Here is a 20568-nt window from a genome sequence, read left to right as displayed (position 1 = left end):
GTTCTACAGCTGCACCATCGAAAGCATCCTGACCGGGTGCATCACCGCCTGGTATGGCAACTGCTCGGCATCTGACCATAAGGCGCTACAGAGGTTAGTGCATTCGGCCCAATACATCACTGTGACCAAGCTTCCTGCCATAGAGGACCTATATACTAGGCGGTGTCAGAGGAAGGGCAAAAAAAATAGTCCAAGACTCAAGTCACCCAAGTCAGACTGGGTCCTGTGTGGCTCAGTCGGTAGAGCATGGCGCTTGCAACGCCAAGCGTCGTGGGTTCGTTTCCCACTGGGGCCACCCATATGCAGTAGTGGCCCCAGCCGACTTGTAAGTCGCTTTGGACAAAAGCGTCTGCTAAATGGGATATATACTGTTCTCTTGTTGTGTTACTTTTTACTTTATTTAGCAATGAACTGCATTGTTGGTAAGTAAGCATTTTGTGGATAAGGTCTACAGCTTTTGGATTTGGCGCATGGGTGACAAATAACATTTGATTTGACTGCTGCATGTATCATTGCCACTGTTCATCGAAGTCTCCCTTTTCTCAAATTCTGACAAAGAAATCCCTCTTAGAAAAAAATACTTAAATGACATTTTGGAGTAACTTTATACAGTATTCTCTTGCCCTGCATTTGAGTTATAGTTGTTTTTTTGCAATGTGGATATGACCACGCTAGTCCCCTTATGCTCAACTTATTAACCATTCTGATCACGCTTTTCAATGTTTTTGAAAAAAAGTGGAAAGTTGATTTATTTTACTTTTCATGCTGATACATCTGGGCATGTTTCTTGATAAATCTTACAGAATGCATACAAGGGAAAAAGAAAAGCTGACAATTAGTTTAAGACAGGACATTGAAGAGCATATTTGTTTTATACAATCAGACAATTAACATAAACATCAATACAGCAGTTGCTGTTAAATTTTTTGTTGACAAACAGGATCAAGCAGGTAAGAGACACACAAGACAAGGAATGTTTCTTTGTCCAAATGTTCACAGAAATCAAATGGGAGTGAAGACAACATTTTAAGATGAGCCAAAAACCTCTGGGAATTCTAATGACGAGCTCTTACCTGCGCTGTCAATCATTCACAAAATATTCTGAGAAAGAAATCATTGAAGACTTTTTTAATGCTATACATATTAGCTTTTCCTAAACCTCCCTTCACAATATTATGCTTTCTTAAAATGACACAGTATTCTCCATTGTGAGGTCATCTGCAATGGTGCAAGCCACAAACAGGTGTAACAGTTGCTAGTACTATGTAGCAATGTGTACCCACACTAGGTACAATGTACAGTAGCTGCCAATGTAATTACCACGTAAATGATGGCCTTAGTGACACTACATATGAAGTAGGACCAAAAGAAAGTGTTGTATGAATGACAGTACCCACATGGAAATAGAGAGATGCCAGCAAACAAAAAATAAAAATAAAAACTATTGCAAACATTTGAACTGCTGATCATTCAAATAAACCAGTGGTTATTTGGATTCCACAATCGAAAATAATTTAGTTAAGAGTCCTTAAAGCTGAGCTCCGCATTAGGTGAAACACTGCCACTGGTCGCCCCCAGGCACATTCCTTACATGTTTTGTTTATGAAGAAGAGGACATGAAAAAATGTATTACATACTCTGCTGTTCTATTGCATGTGCAATGATGTCCTAGAAAATAAATAAAACATGTTTGAAGTAAGATCTTCGTTGGACGTGGCAGTATCACCGCTACGTTTTCCAGCTTTAAGGATTCTTAAGAACATGGGAATGGTGAAATACATCTAACTAGATCTAACAAAGACACAGCATTCTGTAGTGTGACAGTGTGGATAATTATTTGTTACTTATCATTGTTATCATGGTTGGTATAGTAGGACTAACCTCAAGCTTAACCAAATGTATAATGGTACTCAGCACATCAGAATTTCTGTTTTCATTCATCAAAGTGCATCATGAACAGAAGGAGTAGATATATGCATTACTAACTCAACCTTTCTTAGAACCTATACCTTTTGTTATCAGTTTTGATTTAAGGTGCTAGTTAACAATATTGTGCTACAGCTGAGCCACTTGGGGTGCTTGAATTTCAACCTGGTACAATAGGGTACTACATTATAGAATATGTCAATTCCAAATGGTATCAGGTAGCTACAGTAGCTTTTTTTTGTTGCAATTTGAAATTTTATGTGAAACGTGTCATAATATTGTGTGTCAAATACCTGGATACTGGAACTAGCCACTTGGACCAGGATTAATTTAGTTAACACATTATATAGAGTTGATCCCATATAATATCGATCCAGATGCCAAAAGCTAATAGCTACGGATCAGACGGAGACATATAAAGGCATCCTATCTAGACCGGAGCTCCTTTATCACAAGTTAAACAACATGTTCATTTGGTCCCTTATAACAACAAGCAGGAGGATATCCACTGACAGGACAAAAGTGCTGTCATTCCGAGAGCACGCCTCCATTCCACAACAGGACAGTGTGTCCAGATACTCACTGCAGTTCCACAGGAGTAGAGGCCATGGTAACAGACTAATCAACTTAAATTCTAAGGGAAAATAAAGATTGGTTTTGATTACAAAGTGCAAAGTAAATCATTTTTGTAAAATCTATTTAAAGATTTATGGGCCAAATAAGGTCATAAAAGCTGAACAAGGCCTATTTCAAACCATAACATGCATCTGAAATACAGTTTCAGGTACATGTATGACGCTGAGCTATTATGTCAACTACCTCTAAATCACCTCTGCAGCATCTCACTCAAACCATTACCCCCCCTCTGTCTGCCTGTTCCCAAAATGGAGCGGGTGGGGGAGAGAAAGAAACTATAGGACATCATACCTCTTCTTTCACATTGAGCAAAGTAGATGCTGGAGGTGAGACCGATGAGCTACATGAGGGAAGCAGAACAACACATTACACATGAAATATGCAACAATGTCAGATGCAAATACAATTTAAAAAATACATTTGTATTTCTCCAGTTACAGCTTGCAAGCACAACTATTGTCTACATTAAAACCTGTTAGCTTGAAAGCTTCTACTTCATTATTCTGTATGTGCTTTACCTGTCTGGCTTGAAATGCTCTTATAATTGATGGAAGTTTATCATTATAGTACATAACAGCATACAATAATTTACTGGATTTGAACCAAACAGTCAATGAGGCTACAAATAATTTGACATTTGAGGTTGGCCTCTATGCTTAATTTGGGACAAAACAACAGCTGTGCAGTGTGTACCCCTCTTCTTTATTTAGTCTGAAACTCAAGCTCTTTCAAGGTTTTACCAGGTTACACCTGACACCAGGAAGCCACAATATCACTGAAAGTAACAACTCAATCCCTTGTTTAAAGCTTTTAGTGGGAAAAAATGTATGTCTATGACAGGAATCACAAGCGTAATCACATCAGTCATACAAGTATGGACATTGTCTGATGATCAAGATTGGTTTCAATATTCACTTGAGCTACTTCAAAAAAACATCTCAGCAACCTGAGATCAGGGACTACTTACATTTTTAAGAGCAGGATACTTTCAATAGTTCATAATTAAAGTGAACTGATCGATTTATTTCTCAGCCATCACAGGGAAGCATTATGTTTAAACAACTTGGCTTTGCAGCATGTTGAGGCCTTGCCTACCCTGACTGTATCCACTGCCACCTCGTCATCTAACATGCATATCTCACTGATTTATTCTATATAAGCATTTCATGGGGCAAAGGGGCATGTGGAGATAAGAGTTTCGTTTTGAACCTACCTTCCAAATTTCCTTGAAGCATTCTCAAAAAACTTGGCTTTGGAAGCAACGCTGGAGAAAGAGAAAGACAGGGATCACCTGGGATGAATTTGAGGCATGTTGGGCTTTACAGCACACGAAACATTCTTTTGGATGACAAAACTTTATGGGCAACATTTTCTGCCCACTAAATAGCCCTGGCAATGTAAAAATGGCATGTTACTTAGGATGTTACAAAACAGTAGTATTTAAAATAGACAGGATGGCCTTGTAATACAAAAGGAGTTTGGAACAGTGCAGCTTGTGATCTCATCTGTTGTGCACACAGTTTACTTGAGATGCACGTACATGATTTCCATTAGCTATATTTTTCCTTTTCCTTCCTTTGTACTTTTATTTTATTATGTTATGTTGTGAAGCACTTTGTTACTCATATTGAAAAGCGTTATTTAAAAAATGAAGTGCTTATTACTGTAAAAGAGAGCTTTTGAGATGCATCAGAGTGCAAGTATTATGACTAACACTTTTCCATTTGTGCATTTTGTTGGTGTTTAGCAGGCAGAAAGAAAGAAAAATCACCCTAAATATACACTGAGTATACTAAACATTGGGAACACCGTACTAATATTGAGCACCACCCATTTTGCCCTCCGAACTGCCTCAATTCGTTGGGGCATGGACTCCGCAAGGTGTCGAAAGCGTTCCACAGGGATGCTGGCCCATGTTGACTCCAATGCTTCCCACAGTTGTGCCAAGTTGGCTGGATGTCCTTTGGGTAGTGGACCATTCTTGATACACACGGGAAACTGTTGAGCGTTAAAAAAAACAGCAGCATTGCAGTTCTTGACACAAACCGGTGCACCTGACACCTACTACCATACCCCGTTCAAAGACGCTTAAATATTTTGTCTTGCCCATTCACCCTATGAATGGCACACATACATAATCCATGTCCCAGTTGTCTCAAGGCTTAACAATCCTTATTTAACCAGTCTCCTACCCTTAATCTACACTGACTGAAGTGGATTTAACAAGTGACATCAATAAGGGATCATAGTTTTCACCCGGTTAGTCTGTCATGGAATAGCAGGTGTTCTTAACGTTTTGTATACTCAGTGTATTATGGCATTACACTGCATACCCCTTGTAAAGCAACAGGAGCAGGCATGTACAGAGTACAAGACTGGTCATTGGGGAGTAGCAAATTGTAGGTTATTTTGTTGCTACAATGTGATAAATTGACACTGAAATGGGGAACACAGTGGGGAACATCTGAACACACTAGTGAAAGAGTAAAATCTTTGATCTAAATGCAGACAATGGAATTAGTATGTTGTGAAGGGTTCAAAACGGTACATTTAATAAGAGACTTACAAGGACTGGAGAAAGACCAAAAGGAAACTCAAGGCTAAACAGCATTTTGTGATTGTTCTCTTGATTAAGATTTTAATCAGTCTGGATGGAATGTCTGGGTCTGGCTGAGTTCTAAGGTCTACTCACTACGACGCCGGGGTGTCCTCGCTGGGGGTTGCAGTGGGGCTCTTGTGGGGTGCAGGGTATCGGCTAGGGGGGTCAGGGGGTCTGGTTGGAGGTCTGCATATGGCAGGCTTCTCAGCTGGAGACCTCGTTTTGATCACACCGTCATTTTCTGCTGCAATGCAAGGAACGAAAACCTTAGCTTCCATAACAGAACCAAGAGCTAACACAATGAAATCCACTTTCAACCTTCTTTCTCATTGAACATTATATCAGTACCACAGAGCAGCTAGGTACTGTACTGCTGCACTGTTGTTAAGCGGAGTATAAAATGCAGTCTAAAATTCATAGCATGTTTGTATAGGCTTCAGGTTGTTCTGCTACCTTCTCGAATGACCGCAACACTTCGAGGTGGTCTTCTGCCTTGGAAGGACTGTGCTCGGTTCACAGTGACTCCCATCTCTCCATTGGCTGTTGCATCTGGCCTCTGACCTCCATCCGGTAGCTTAGCAACCAGTTTGACGACGTTAGAGTCTGAGTGTCTGTCCTGGCGGATGGATGGCCTGGGCAGGAGGGCCTGCCTCTGAGGAGGTTCCCGAGGGAGCCGTGGAGGGGCAGTTATGGGTTTGGTCCTTTGGAGAGGTGTGGGGCTCGTTGGGGTGTCCCCGCCAGCCTCCACTCCCTCTGGTCTGCTACCATTCTGATCATCTGTGAGACAAACACAGGAACATTTTCAAATCAACATACAAAGAGAGTACACATTCAGCCCAGGCATATCCCTGGTTTACCTTCTTGTGGTTGGGTTTAGTGCAGAGGTTGTCATTTTAACTGATTTTGAACTTGATATCATTACTTCTCCTGAGCTCCTACCTACCATGAGTAGTATACTTCTACTTACAGAATGTTATGTCTATACATGTAGTATGAGTGATCATAGTATATTTTAATAGCATACCTATTAGAAAATTAAGAGAATTAAAAAATAAATTAACCATTATAAAAAATAAATGAAACATTCTTTATATGATTGTATTTGTTTATATGGATCCTATTAGCTTTTGCAGAAACCTCTGCTACTCTTCCTGGGGTTCCTAGAATATTATAAAAGCAAGTCTATTGTTGGCATTTGAGCGGATGCTTTTAACAATGGCAGAAAGCACAAACCCTTTGCAGTTAAATACATTTGTGGATTAAAAGTCTGAGCTGGAGAAAAATATGGTTTTAAGGAAAGTGAATTGTGTATAACAATGATCTATTAATCTAGGAGAATAAAAAGTCAGACTACTAGGTTGCATTCTTTCATCTAGAGTCATGATGTTGGCCAGGTTTCCAGTGGTACATACACTATTCAAATGCTGCGAGGGATTTAGACAGTTGGTAGTTTGTCGTCAAGCAAATCGGAGCTGGTTATTTGGTAACTCCAAGCAGGAACCAAGAAGAGTGATAAATAAAATACCACACAATGAGGGGAGGACACGCTGCAAGTGTTCCACATCTTTCCATACCACAGTAAATGAAAGGCATGACTCACACAGAAATTTAACACAAAGTTTCAAGAGATATAAATGACATGATTTAGCCTGAAGCAATAACTTCCATTCAGTGAGCACAGCCTAAGCAAGCCCTCCAATTGCCTTTCTTTAAACACAGTTAACAAAAACAATTAATGGTTCAACTTGGCTGAGGAGGTCGTAGTAAGCCAACATCTGGATATGCCATTGGCCACTATGCAACAAATATAATACTTATTGTTTCCGAATCAACAAAATGGCTTGATAAAACGACCCACCAAAAGGCTAGCGATTAATGTAAAAATCAAACATTTAGAAAGAAAAGTAAAAGCACTATTCTATTTTAGCAATTCACAATGAGTACTTAAGATTCACACTTGCAGTAATACAGTGCCCAGAATAAACATCAGCCACCTACTGTATAAATCACCTTACCCATACCAAGTGTACACTGTAATAATCCTAATATAATTATTTGCATTCACAGGACAAGCGATGGTAATGATAATAATGGTGATGGTGATAATGAGGATGATGATTAAACCAGAGGCTGATAATTACTCTCAATGTTCTGGAGCTGGCCATAATTAACTGCTGGGTAGACGCGGGGCGTGCGCTTGGAGATGGTGATTGGTTGCCGTTTCCTTGGGGTAATCCTTGGAGGCGGCATGGGTGGGGCTGTGGAACTCTCCTCTGGCGCAGTGCAGAAGATCTGTAAATCACCCCAGCGCGTCCAAAATGACTTACATTATACAGACATTCAACTTGAGAATATGCATTTAATAACATCTAGAATGTAGGGTACCATGGAATACTTGAATGTTTATGATGCCACAGTGCATTAAATAACAATCACATGACTCTTGAGCTCTTTGCAAAGGGGGAAAGGTAATGACATTTTTCAAATTCACCTTGGTGTAGTCCTCGATTAGAATCTCCACAACAATGTTCTGGAACTTTATATCCAACATGGCTGCCACAGTCTCTTCCTCTGCCCTCATGAGGGTGGGGCCAAAGATCACACCCATGTTGGAGGGAGTCATCAGGTTGTCTCCACTGTTGCTGCAGACACTGCCAACAGGAATCCAGACGGGTTCATAAACAACATAATTCTCTAAAGACATGTCCAACAAGAACAAACACCTCTCAAATAGGGGATAGGGAAGTTAATGCCAGTTAATGTTAATTTATAAATTGCACAACTACTATTAATGCATTAAATATAAGTATTATTTTAGGAAGATTGGACAGCTATTACACTATGCATAGATGCATGAGTCTCAGTCAGATACTTTACCCATCTGAACAGATGCCACTTAATCCCTTCACTGACGCACATGCAACACAACACCACAAATGCAATTACAAAACAAGAAAAGGTCTAAATAAGCATAACTTGTATAACTTCATCAGTTAGGAGGCACACAGAGACTGAAGCACAACAGTGGCATGTCATATCAGGTTAGCTCTTACTTCACCAGGTGTTTGATCAGTAGGCTTAACATTTCTCGATTCTTCTCTGGGAGTTTGTATGTCAGGGAGTGGATTGCACCCAGTCGGTCATCTAGACTATCTGATTCTAAGAAACAAGATACATTTCTTTTTACATGAGCAATAACTGACATATTGTCCATAAGTTAGATTGAGACCTATTATGTTAAGAGTAATGTGAATGTATTCATTGGTAATTAACACAATCCATTACACACACACACAACCAGTCAAACGTTTGGACACACCTACTCATTCAAGGGTTTCTTTATTTTTTACTTTTTCTACATTGTAGAATAATAGTGAAGACATGGAGAACTATGAAATAACACCTATGGAATCATGTAGTAACCAAAAAGTATTAAACAAATCAAAATCTATTTTATATTTGAGATTCTTCAAATAGCCACCCTTTGCCTTGACAGCTTTGCACACACTTGGCATTCTCTCAACCAGCTTCATGAAGTAGTCACCTGGAATGCATTTCAATTAAAAGGTGTGCCTGGTTAAAAGTTAATTTGTGGAATTTCTTTCCTTCTCAATGCGTTTTAGCCAATCAGTTGTATTATAACAAGGAAGTGGGAGTAGTATACAGAAGATACCCCTATTTTGTAAAAGACCAAGTCCATATTATGGCAATAACAGCTCAAATAAGCACAGAGAAACGACAGTCCATCATTCAATTAAGACATGAAGGTCAGTCAATACGGAAAATGTCAAGAACTTTGAAAGTTTCTTCAAGAGCAGTCGCAAAAACCATTAGGCGCTATGATGAAACTGGCTCTCATGAGGACAGCCACAGGAAAGGAAGACCCAGAGTTACCTCTGCTGCAGAGGATAAGTTCATTGGAGTTACCAGCCTCAGAAATTGCAACCCAAATAAATGCTTCAGAGTTCAAGTAACAGACAGCCTCCTCTGAACAGTTGATGTTGAGATATGTGAATTAGGCCTTCATGGTCAAATTGTTGCAAAGAATCCACTACTAAAAGGACACCAATAAGAAGACGACTAGCTTGGGCCAAGAAACACGAGCAATGTTCTTGGTCTGGAGTTCAAATTGGAGATTTTTGTTTCAACCGCCGTGTCTTTCTGAGACGCGGTATGGGTGAACGGATGATCTTTGCATGTGTGGTTTCCAATGTGAAGCATGGAGGAGGTGGTGTTATGGTGTGGGGTGCTTTGCTGGTGACACTGATTTATTTAGAATTCAAGGCACACTTAACCAGCATGGCTACCACAGCATTCTACAGTGATACGCCATCCCATCTGGTTTGGGCTTAGTGGGACTATCATTTGTTTTTCAACAGGACAATGACCCAACACACCTCCAGGCTGTGTACAGTATGGGCTATTTTACCAAGAAGGAGAGTGATGGAGTGCTGCATCAGATGACCTGGCCTCCACAATCCTAGACCTCAACCAAATTGAGAAGGTTTGGGATGAGGGACCACAAAGTGAAGGAAAAGCAGCCAACAAGTGCTCTGCATATGTGGGAAGTCCTTCAAGACTGTTGGAAAAGCATTCCAGGTAAAGCTGGTTGAGAGAATGCCAAGTGTGTGCAAAGCTACCATCAATTTAAAATATATTTTGATTTGGTTAACACTTTTTTGGTTTATATGCATAGACATTGTGCATGAGAAAGTTCATCAGCAAAGCCTAATCCTCATCCCAGTCAAAACATTTCAGGTGTCCAATTGCGGTGTAATGTGAACCTCAAGAAGTTAAAAGATCGGGCTCCTGGGGCATGGGAGCTTATCTCAGTTAAGAGGTTTAGAACTGGTGTATAACATGCTTTTACAATGGTTTAACCATTTAATTATGGCATGTTCAAACGCAATATGGAGTTTTTCACACCCACTATGATACTGTGGATCCAGTCTGTGGAGAAACGGACCAAAATAAAATTACATTAGGAGGCAAGGGACGAGGATCCCCCGCAGGAGAACTGAATAAGATATCCAGAGGTAGGAACTTTAATTGACTGGATCTAATAAAAGAAAATGCCTGATGCTATTATATCCTTTTTCTTTGTTATTGCTTTTTTCACAGGGAACACACAATGTGTATTTTTATTTAAAAAAATGTATAAAAAAAATAAATAGGGATTTTACTTTAAATGTACTGTACTGAACAGAGCAAATGTTTTTTTCCCCCTTCCCTTTTATAGCTGTAACCCAGCCTGTTGAACTTGAGAGTGAACTCACTCTGATGGAGAACAAATGCACAATTAACTGTAGAAAGAGCACTTGGAAGACATAAAACAAGATGTGGAAGTAAACCACCTGTTGCTCAGCTCCCAAAGCCAACCTTAAACGTAATTTTACATTTTAGTGATATCCAGAGTGACAGTAGTGAGCGCATACATTTTTATATTTTATTCGTACTGGTCCCCCATGGTAATCGAAACCACAATGAGCACTGCTCTACTAACTGAGCTACACGTTACTTCTAATGACTTGTATGATACCCAAACAGTGTTTGACAAAGACATGCCCTCGCATGAGAAGGAAATGTAAATGTGCCATGAGACTATCCTAAGGATCTAGAAATCTGACCTACTACTGAACATGTTCTGATAACAGAAATCCATCAGTTTAGTGAACTGGTGCAGCTTTTCTTTTTAAAGTGTGTAAGCAAATAAAGTGTGTAAATAAAATGTTGATCTTGAAGTGGGTCTGAGTAATTGTTTCTCCAAGTCATTGTCTTTATATATATCAGTAAGTGTGAAAACACATCTTACTTGCTGCTAAGATGAGGTCCCTGTTGAGACCGTAGGTCATCAGAGGCTCTGTTAAACTCCTGTGGATGAACACATGCGATCAGGTAAACAAGTACAGTACAAATACTCCAACACTCAAGTCATACCCTAAAACAGCCTTTTTAATAACTGCTACTGAATTGTTGCTCATGCACTTTCAGCATCAACAAGTGATACAGTACTCATTCTGAATGAATTTAAGAGTCCACTGACAAAGGTCTCCTTATCAAAATGTGCCTTCCTAGTCTGAAATTAGACTTAACAATGCAGTGTTAAGGCATGAGTGACCAAAGGCCTAATGTAAGCCTTCAAGCAGCTGCCTGGCCTCCTCAAAGTGTGGGGAGACAACCTGTGAGTAAATCATTATGAGGGGTATTGGGGGAGGATAAAAACCTGGCCTTGAAGACAAGAGGCCTTGAAGACAAGAGGCCTCGTCACTGAGCACTTTAAGCAGCAAACAATTATAGTAGGCTCATGGAGCAGAGAGAAACCTCTCATCCTTTGCCAGCATAGATGATTACAACTTTAATATGTAGTATATCTAATCACAGCACATAACTTATTTCAAAACATGGCATTATATTTTCTCATAAAACATAGAATATACAGTCTGGAAATGGCAGAGCGCTGTTTCGCCCTCTTTAAATGTCTCTAATTTAGAAGCTGAGTGCTAATTGGCATTAGACAAAGCTTGGTCTAACATCATTCTATAGAACATGTTGTTCCAGAGCAACTGGCTCTTGTATGTCACCTGCTAGATGATTTAAGACAGAGGTGTCAAACTCATTTCATGGAGGGCTTAGTGTCTGCGGGTTTTTGTTTTTTCCTTTCAATTAAGACCTAGACAACCAGCTGAGGGGTGTTTTCCACTAATTAGTGACCTTAATTCATCAATCAAGAATAAAGGAGGAGCCCACAGACACTCAGCTCTCCGTGGAATGAGTTTGACAAGATTTAATAGGACGGGAACACACCGGAGATAAAACTTCATGGCACTTGTGATGGTTTTAATGTCCCAGTCGCTGCTGTGGAAATCCACATCCCCTGGGCATTTCTGGTCTACAGGAAGAGGAGAAAGACGATTAAAAACAAACAAGAAAACACAATTCTGAAGAGTGACAACAAGTACAGGTTAAACTCAAATAAAGCATACTATTTAATAGCAAACAAACCTGATAAAACACCTTGCAGCCCTCCCAAAACAAATAAACAGCAAATCAGTTATAATTTCCCAAAAATAAGGATAAATGCTTTAATTAGAAACACTATTCATAACAATTTTAAACACTTCTACAAAAATCTGAATTAAACAGTTGGACTGATCCTACAGCCTTCTTAGACTCAATAACTTTGAAACAATCAGCAGCAGCAAGACAAATATTAAAAATGCAAATCCCCCAAGAAGAAATATTAGACACTTAAAACATTAGCGTGGAGAAAGGCACAATGGGCATCTTTCCCATGTCATTTTATTTGATATTCTGGGACAAAGTAGTGCCCGTTTACTCAAATGACAACACACGTCACTCAATTCAGCTCTTCTGAGTTTCATGTATCAAACAGTTATTTCAGTTAAATTAAAACCAGGAAAATATGGAGTCCCGTCAGATTACAGACCCATGAATGTAATAAATTGTGACAAAATAATAACAATAGTCATAAGCAACAGAATGGCAGAAGTATTACCAGACTTGATACATATTAAGCCAACATGGTTTATTAGAAATATACACTTACAAATGAAAATATGTTTCAGTATAATACAGTACTCTAAAAAACAAGATGTATCAATAATGGCTGTTGATAGCGAAAAGCCTATTCACCGTCGAGTGGCATTTTCTATTCAAAACTTTGGAAGCCTTCAAACTTTCCACCTGAAATAATAAATTTCATAAACATATCCTGTATTGTCTAGTGTTGTGGCTTTGCTGGCATGCATCCCACTTTTTTTTCTCTCTGCTCCAAGAGCCCCCCCCCCCCAAGAATTACATGTTAAAAATCACCACTGGGTACGAGACTGGGATGTCCTCTCTCCCCCCTCATGTTTGCACTGACAATAGTCTGGGATTAGCATGCGCATCTCCCATATGTAACCATTGTTCCTCTTTAGTGCATTTAACAATCTCGCAAGTAAAAGCCTTTGGTGACGAGTTGATACAATCTCAGGATATAAAATTAACGTGAACATTTAATTTTTTATGGCAATAGGAAAAATACAACTTAATTTATGATCTACAGCAATCCTTTAAGTGAACCACAAAAAATGTAAATACTTAGGATATTTAAGTGATAATAAAACAAATATATTAAGATAGTTAATCTAGATCTAATTCAATTGAACAATCTCCCCATAAATTTAACAGGTAGAATAAACCTCTTTAGAATGGCCTGGCTCCCAAAGTTTGTATGTTTATTCTCAGTAATACCAATTACCCCACTAAACCACAGCCTAGTGGTTAGAGCATTGGATTAGTAACCGTAAGGTTGCAAGTTAAAACCCCGAGCTGACAAGGTACAAATCTGTCGTTCTGCCCCTGAACAGGCAGTTAACTCACTGTTCCTAGGCCATCAGTGAAAATAAGAATTTGTTCTTAACTGACTTGCCTAGTTAAATACAGTGGGGAGAACAAGTATTTGATAACCTGCAAAATCAGTAGTGTTTCCTACTTACAAAGCATGGAGAGGTGTGTAATTTGTATCATAGGTACACTTCAACTGTGAGAGACGGAATCTAAAACAAAAATCCAGAAAATCACATTGTATGATTTTTAAGTAATTCATTTGCATTTTATTGCATGACATAAGTATTTGATCACCTACCAACCAGTAAGAATTCCAGCTCTCACAGACCTGTTAGTTTTTCTTTAAGAAGCCCTCCTGTTCTCCATTCATTACCTGTATTAACTGCACCTGTTTGAACTCGTTACCTCCAACCTCTCCACAATGGCCAAGACCAGAGAGCTGTGTAAGGACATCAGGGATAAAATTGTAGACCTGCACAAGGCTGGGATGGGCTACAGGACAATAGGCAAGCAGCTTGGTGAAAAGGCAACAACTGTTGGCGCAATTATTAGAAAATGGAAGAAGTTCAAGATGACTGTCAATCACCCTCGGTCTGGGGCTCCATGCAAGATCTCACCTCGTGGGGCATCAATGATCATGAGGCTTTGCTGCAAAGGGGAGAGGACGACTGCACCGTATTGAGGGGAGGATCGATGGGGCCATGTATCGCGAGATCTTGGCCAACAACCTCCTTCCCTCAGTAAGAGCATTGAAGATGGGTCGTGGCTGGGTCTTCCATCATGACAACGACCCGAAACACACAGCCAGTGCAACTAAGGAGTGGCTCCATAAGAAGCATCTCAAGGTCCTGGAGTGGCCTAGCCAGTCTCCAGAACTGAACAGGAAAGAAAATCTTTGGAGGGAGCTGAAAGTCCGTATTGCCCAGTGACAGCCCCGAAACCTGAAGGATCTGGAGAAGGTCTGTATGGAGGAGTGGGCCAAAATCCCTGCTGCAGTGTGTGCAAAACTGTAAAGAACTACAGGAAACGTATGATCTCTGTAATTGCTTTTCTGATGTATCAATTACTTATGTCATGCAATAAAATGCAAATTAATTACTTAAAAATCATACAATGTGATTTTCGTTTTAGATTCCATCTCTCACAGTTTAAGTGTACTATTGATAAAAATTACAGACATCTACATGCTTTGTAAGTAGGAAAACCTGCAAAACCGGCAGTGTGTCAAATACTTGTTCTCCCCACTGTAGGTAAAATAAAAATACATTCTTTAAATGGAGGGTGGTTTTAACCTTCTAGATTTGGAATTGTATCAACTCGTCATCCAGGGCTTTTACTCGTTGTTAATTGCACTAACAAGGAACAATGGTTACATATTGAAGATGCGCATGCTCATCCCCAGACTATTTGTTAAAAAAAAAATATGTAAAAAAATAACTGGAAAAAAATTCTAAACTATTACTAAACTTAAAAACTAATTTAAAAATTAAGCAGAAATGGCAAACTTTTTTTTCCACAGGGGCCCTTGCAAACACGTCTGATTAGTGTTGTTTTTTTCTTCAGGTCACACTGGCAAGTTATCACAGTAGGTGCAGCCAGTTGAAATATCTGACTGTATTGGTGAATTAAAATACTCAATCTTAAAATGCAAGTAAATATAAAATGCCAGTGTCTTTTGCACTGTTTCCACAACAATAAAACTATTATGGAGGGTTGGATACAAGATTATGATATGGATACAATATTATGATAAATTAAGCCTTTGCAGTAGCGCATAGTGATATCTAGATTAATATTGGAAAAAATAAATGTTATATCCGGTCACAGTCATCTGCCTTAGGGGTAAGGGAATTACTTATAAACTACTTCATAAATATGCATTTGGTGCTTTTTAATATTGCTTCAAAATCTGCTGTGTGTTTGCCTGGCTACCCAAAATACTTGCTCCGCCCAAACGCTACACCACACCCACGGACGTTACTTTGTTCTCCGCAATGAGTCTGGATCATTGTAGCTCCCCGACAACTTCTAGAATACAAAACACATTCGAACTGTTCTGATAGGTCCAAGAAAAACTGCTGAGTTGGGCCAGAGTCAGAACACACATGGGTAAAGCAGATTTTTACAAATGTGTCATTGGCTTTGATACTGTGATTAGTTAGAAATGATCCAATCACTGAGGTCTTTGTTTTGCACAACAACCGTCTCAGAATGATGTAAAAAAAAAAGCAGAATAACTCAGTTTGAGTACTCAGGCAAGCTGTGTGTGCAAGTAAAACAGGGAAATGTAACAGTTTAATCTCTGTATTGTGCTTCAAACAGCCCCTCTGCATGAAACATTCTTCAATCCCATCTATCTATCTATCTATCTATTGTGAGAGGGAGAGAGAGAGAACATGTTGACTGGGTAATTTCCTCACCAAAGAAAGCATTTAAAAGCTTCTGCACTTGGATGTTACTGCCAACAGTTCTGTATACTCCTTCTTGTGTGAGTCCTGTAAAAGAGACAAGGAGAGAGTGGGTGGGGTTTAGGTAAAAGGAAAGAAAAGGGGGAGTTTCCTCCAGAGAAATTCAGAGCAGTGGAAATGTACAGGCTGTTCCTCAGTGCAGGCCTGTATCAACTGGAGTGAAAATAAGGACGTAGCAGACAACGCCTTCACAATGCTAGCCTACTTCCCAGCCTCTTCCAAATTAATGATTTGCTTCACTGCTCCAGTGGATGGCTGGAGTTTATGTTATTATACGAGGCCTGTATATCTTACTGGTTGTGAAAGATAAGAGGATAATTTAATGTATGCCATTTAGCAGACACTTTTATGTAAAGAGACTTACAATCATGCGTTAATACATTTAATGCATGGTTGGCCCTGGGAATCGAACCCACAATCCTGGCTTTGCAAGCGCCATGCTCGACCACCTAAACCATACAGGACCATACAATATCAAAGTGCCGGTGCCTCACCAAACTCGTAAATAAATTGGACGAGTGAATTAGGGAGGGCTGAAGTGAGAATGCCTATGGAATCTAAAGAATTTGAGCTGCTTGAGAGATAGGAGCAGTTGAATGTGCCCACACATTCAACAGTTTTCTGATGCCACATGGTAATATACTCTCTCTGGAGTAATACTTTTGTTGCCTACATAGTGGTATGATTCTTAAAAATCTATGTACAGTACTAGTGCGTTGTTATTAGTTATATTGCTGTAAACAAAGTAAAACAGCAAATGGAGTATGGACTGAAGTGCTCTTCTATAAGGACATTTATTGTGGTGAGCTAAATGGCAAAGTTAAGCTTTCCTGACTGGACGTCATAATGCAGCCGTTGTGTTTTTATTTACTGCTGCCCTCTGGTGAGATAGTTCATTTAGGATAGCAGTGAGGCTTCAGAGTGCATTTCAAACAACTCATCTCTGCCCTCTAACGGGCAATATGGAAAACTTACTAGACTATGACGAAACTGGCATGATATCTGATAGGCGGCATACAAAGACAAAACGCATGGTATGGACTAGAACTTTCTGGTTACTTTACCTTTAGTTTCAACGAAGTTAATGCATTTTCTTACAAACTTGAATCCAACTTCATTCAATTCCACTGTGGAAGACAAGTAACATTTAACAGATTTCACAAGCAGTGGAATGACAAACAAATGTGTCTTGGATGTTGGATGTTCAGTGAGATTCATACGGTTTAATTTACTATATTATACTGCAGTAAAAAACAACAAATAATGAGCATTGGTAATGGTACATACTTTCAGCTTGCTTGTGAATTGGGGAATGATAAATCTGGAATGAAATAACAATGTAAAACACCAAAAACTAATATCTGTGGAGCTTTCTGTGGCCATCATAAAAATAACCCTGAATATATGATATTATAAAGAGATCTGACTTTCATTATCATATTTCATTAGCATTACCAAAGAAAAACAGCAATATTAGGACTATAAAAATCAATGCCTTTACAGTACAGAATAACATTTGGACCAAGGGGGCTGTATAGACTCTCCAGTAAAGAAACTCACAGGCTCTTTTCCATCCATGGCCTCCATCCATAACTTCCGGTTGGCCTCCGAAACAGCCTGGAGAGTGACAGGTATGTTTCTATGGTGATAGGAACAAGTGTCACAGTTAGAGCATAGACAATATTGCATGTTTGACTAATATATATATATATTTTAATTGGCTGGTGTCTGAGCTCCCTTTTTTAGTTAAGTTTATTAAATCGGCCATTAAAAAAAAAAAAAAAAAAAAAAAAAAAACGTGAAAAAGCTTTACATGCACATTAGTAAAATCCTCGAAGATATCACAATAAAGTCAGACTTATTTCCATTGTGGTCCCTCTGTCTGATAAAAATACACCTTATGGAACAGCAGGGACTGTGAAGTAACAAACATAGGCACAGACACATGCATGCACACACGATAACATACGCACTATATACACGTACACATGGATTTTTTCGTTGTAGATATGTGGTAGTTAAGTATGGGTATGAGGACACACAATGTGTTGTGAATTCTGTAATGACTGTTTTTAAAATTGTATAACTGCCTTAATTTTGCCGGACCCTTGGCAGCAGCTAATGGGGATCCATAATATATACAATGAAATATCAGTGTACGGATTGCGTCCCTCTGCTGTAAATATTGTAAAGAATGCCTTGCTTGTATAAATATGAGTTCATGGTGTTCCCTTCCCCTGAAATCACAGAGTTTGCCATCTGCTTCCAGCAGAAAGTAGGCACCTGCTGCCAACTGATTGTTTGGGCTATCATCCACTCTGTACATGCACACACTCAGTGTCCATGTAGACCACCTGTTCACCTCACTGCTCAAACTTGTTTATACCACAAGGCATGTATGATCTTATACGAAGTCTACCTCATCTCAAAGTCTCAAAGTGGCTTTTTTGTACTAACCTCTCGTAAGTTTCGATATCAAAGCAGAAGCGCTTGTCTATGGACTCTGTCTTTCGGCGGAAGCAGGATTTAAGCTTCAGCTCTGTGGGGCCCTGGAAGAAAGCATCACAGTGTGAGAGTAAAAGGAGGGTGGAGAGGTCTAGAGAGATAATCTCTACATTACAGCTTTGGAGAAAGTAAAAAAAAATATATATTTTAAAAAATCATTATATGAGCACATGTGCATTTGAATAATTCCATTGACATATCAGAGATGAACAAATAGTTGTTCAAGTGTCTAATCAAGATTATATGACCAATTTTATGACCTACCTGTTTGGTTGCGGGTTTTGGTTCAGCAGGGACCATGACAAACAGCTTGCTGGCTTTGTGATACTTGCAGTAGTACTTCACCCATGACACACCCAAGGCCCCTGGGAGAGCAGGGTGATAGGGTATCATGCCAGGGCTCATTCAATACAACATGTTGAGAGGAATATAGCAGGTTCGTTCCACCAATTAGGTGCCTTTTGAGAAGTGTAACTTGGTTGAAATGCACTTTTGATTTCACCTAATATTAACATTGTCATAAAGAGTGCATGTTAAACCTAAAAAAAAACGACTTTCCAATCTCAAGATATAATAATACTATAGTAACCATAGATATAATAATACTATAGTAACCATAGATATAATAATACTATAGTAAGTGCCTATATAGAGCCAAATAAAGTAATAGGTTGACGATAAATAAATCCCCTGAAAGAGGGAATGGAAGCTTATTGTGTGCAACAGGGAGTGGCAAATGACTGAAACATTTTTTTAAACATGAACTTGATAAATAGATTCTAGCCTGTCTATCTATGGGTAACAGGGTTGATGTGTTTATGCTCAACCTGCTCAGTTTTCCACCATAAAATGGCCAAAAAGTGTAGAACCAGCTCACCTACTTTTACACTATGATTTGACTTTTAGATGTTCAATGTTTCTTTTAATGGAATAGTTTCACCTTACTAAAACAAGAGTTCAGTTCAAGTGCCAGGGTTGACCTTAAAAATGAGGGACAGACATCTGAATCACTGACCACCTGAAATAAATAATATTAAGAAATGACTTTGTCAAAGGAACAAAATAATTAGGTCTTTACAATTATTGTGAAAGTGAAATTTAGGGATTAAGTGAGTTAAAATCTTTCTAGAAGTGACAGATGGTTGATGAGGGACATGTCAAAATGCTGAATTTTGGCACTTTAGCAAGACTTTATAAAAAATCTGTTTGCTTGAATTTTCCATGTGGTCTATATTAAAGAGCATTTAATTTAATATAACATGCTTTTAAAATTCAATATTGGTGCACAATTTCTACTTAAAATATCAAAGGGCACTCACTTTGTGGGAAGACAGCAGGTTTACAAACAAACTGACATGAATACTTACACTTCTCCTGAGAGTACAGGTAGCCCTCAATGGTTGGTTGGCCGTGCATTTTGCCGATCTGGGTTGGATGCTTCATTCTCTTCATCAGCTCCTCCATCTCCTCACGAGTGCTCTCGAAGTGGTTCCGCGTCTGCAGATCACAGCAAAACAGTCCATGTTGGATGGTTATAAGAAAGCCCTATTACAGCTTTCTGAAGTCCTAACCAGACCCATCACTACCATTACCACCCATCGCCACCATCATCATTGAGCCTCATTATCATCGGTAGCTACTCACATTCTGCAAGCTGAGCTGCAGCTCCTGCTTATAGGGCATGAAGTCCTGAGTCATCTCCACCGTCAGGTTGTTGAGTGTTAGGATACTGTGAAGAAATGCCAGCACCTGTCCATTGAAAATGCAACATACATATAATTATTAGTATATTGATAATCATTCAGAAAATGGTCCTGTCACTATAATCTTCTCATGGACAAATGTATTTCATAATACTTAATGAAGTGAAGTGTAAGAGTTCACCTCCATACCTGCCTTGAGTAACAGATTTCTAGGCTCTCACAGCTGTTCAAAGGCTGTTCTTAACACTCACTCATAATGTACTCGAACACTAACCTATTTCTACGCTAGCATTTGGGTCCAATGAGAAATCAATTCAATTGTGAGTAATTGTTTCCTAGTGCCATGCTAGACTTGCCTTCCTTAATGTGCAGGTGTTCA

At 39.2% G+C, this 20568-nt stretch overlaps 1 protein-coding gene across 5 annotated transcripts in view; it reads right to left on the bottom strand.

Moving 5' to 3' along the window:
- Positions 1 to 720: 720 nt before the first annotated feature.
- The window catches only part of LOC135548416 (oligophrenin-1-like), a 48913-nt gene continuing 29065 nt past the window's right edge, over positions 721 to 20568 (bottom strand). The window contains exons 7-25 of one of the 5 annotated variants that reach the window (XR_010456821.1): positions 20131 to 20235; positions 19854 to 19983; positions 18751 to 18851; positions 18439 to 18530; positions 17542 to 17620; positions 17269 to 17302; positions 17046 to 17108; positions 15934 to 16008; positions 11966 to 12050; positions 10974 to 11032; positions 8215 to 8320; positions 7653 to 7812; positions 7303 to 7453; positions 5615 to 5938; positions 5255 to 5405; positions 4377 to 4560; positions 3776 to 3826; positions 2854 to 2902; positions 721 to 2560 (exon numbers count right to left, since the gene is read on the bottom strand). Coding sequence is in view for 3 of the 5 variants with exons in the window: in XM_064978000.1 (XP_064834072.1) it covers positions 3800 to 3826; positions 4377 to 4560; positions 5255 to 5405; positions 5615 to 5938; positions 7303 to 7453; positions 7653 to 7812; positions 8215 to 8320; positions 10974 to 11032; positions 11966 to 12050; positions 15934 to 16008; positions 17046 to 17108; positions 17269 to 17302; positions 17542 to 17620; positions 18439 to 18530; positions 18751 to 18851; positions 19854 to 19983; positions 20131 to 20235 (1926 nt within the window). In the remaining 2 variants the exon portion in view is untranslated. Of the gene's footprint in view, positions 2903 to 3775; positions 3827 to 4376; positions 4561 to 5254; positions 5406 to 5614; positions 5939 to 7302; positions 7454 to 7652; positions 7813 to 8214; positions 8321 to 10973; positions 11033 to 11965; positions 12051 to 15933; positions 16009 to 17045; positions 17109 to 17268; positions 17303 to 17541; positions 17621 to 18438; positions 18531 to 18750; positions 18852 to 19853; positions 19984 to 20130; positions 20236 to 20568 lie in introns of all 5 variants that reach the window. The other 4 variants (XR_010456822.1, XM_064978000.1, XM_064978001.1 and 1 more) reach the window with 4 other exon arrangements.

Source organism: Oncorhynchus masou, chromosome 11, assembly GCF_036934945.1.
Source record: "Oncorhynchus masou masou isolate Uvic2021 chromosome 11, UVic_Omas_1.1, whole genome shotgun sequence".
In the NCBI taxonomy this organism is placed as follows: Eukaryota; Metazoa; Chordata; class Actinopteri; order Salmoniformes; family Salmonidae; genus Oncorhynchus; species Oncorhynchus masou.
Note: the sequence above shows the minus strand (reverse complement) of the source record. Positions and strands in the feature narration are given on the sequence as shown.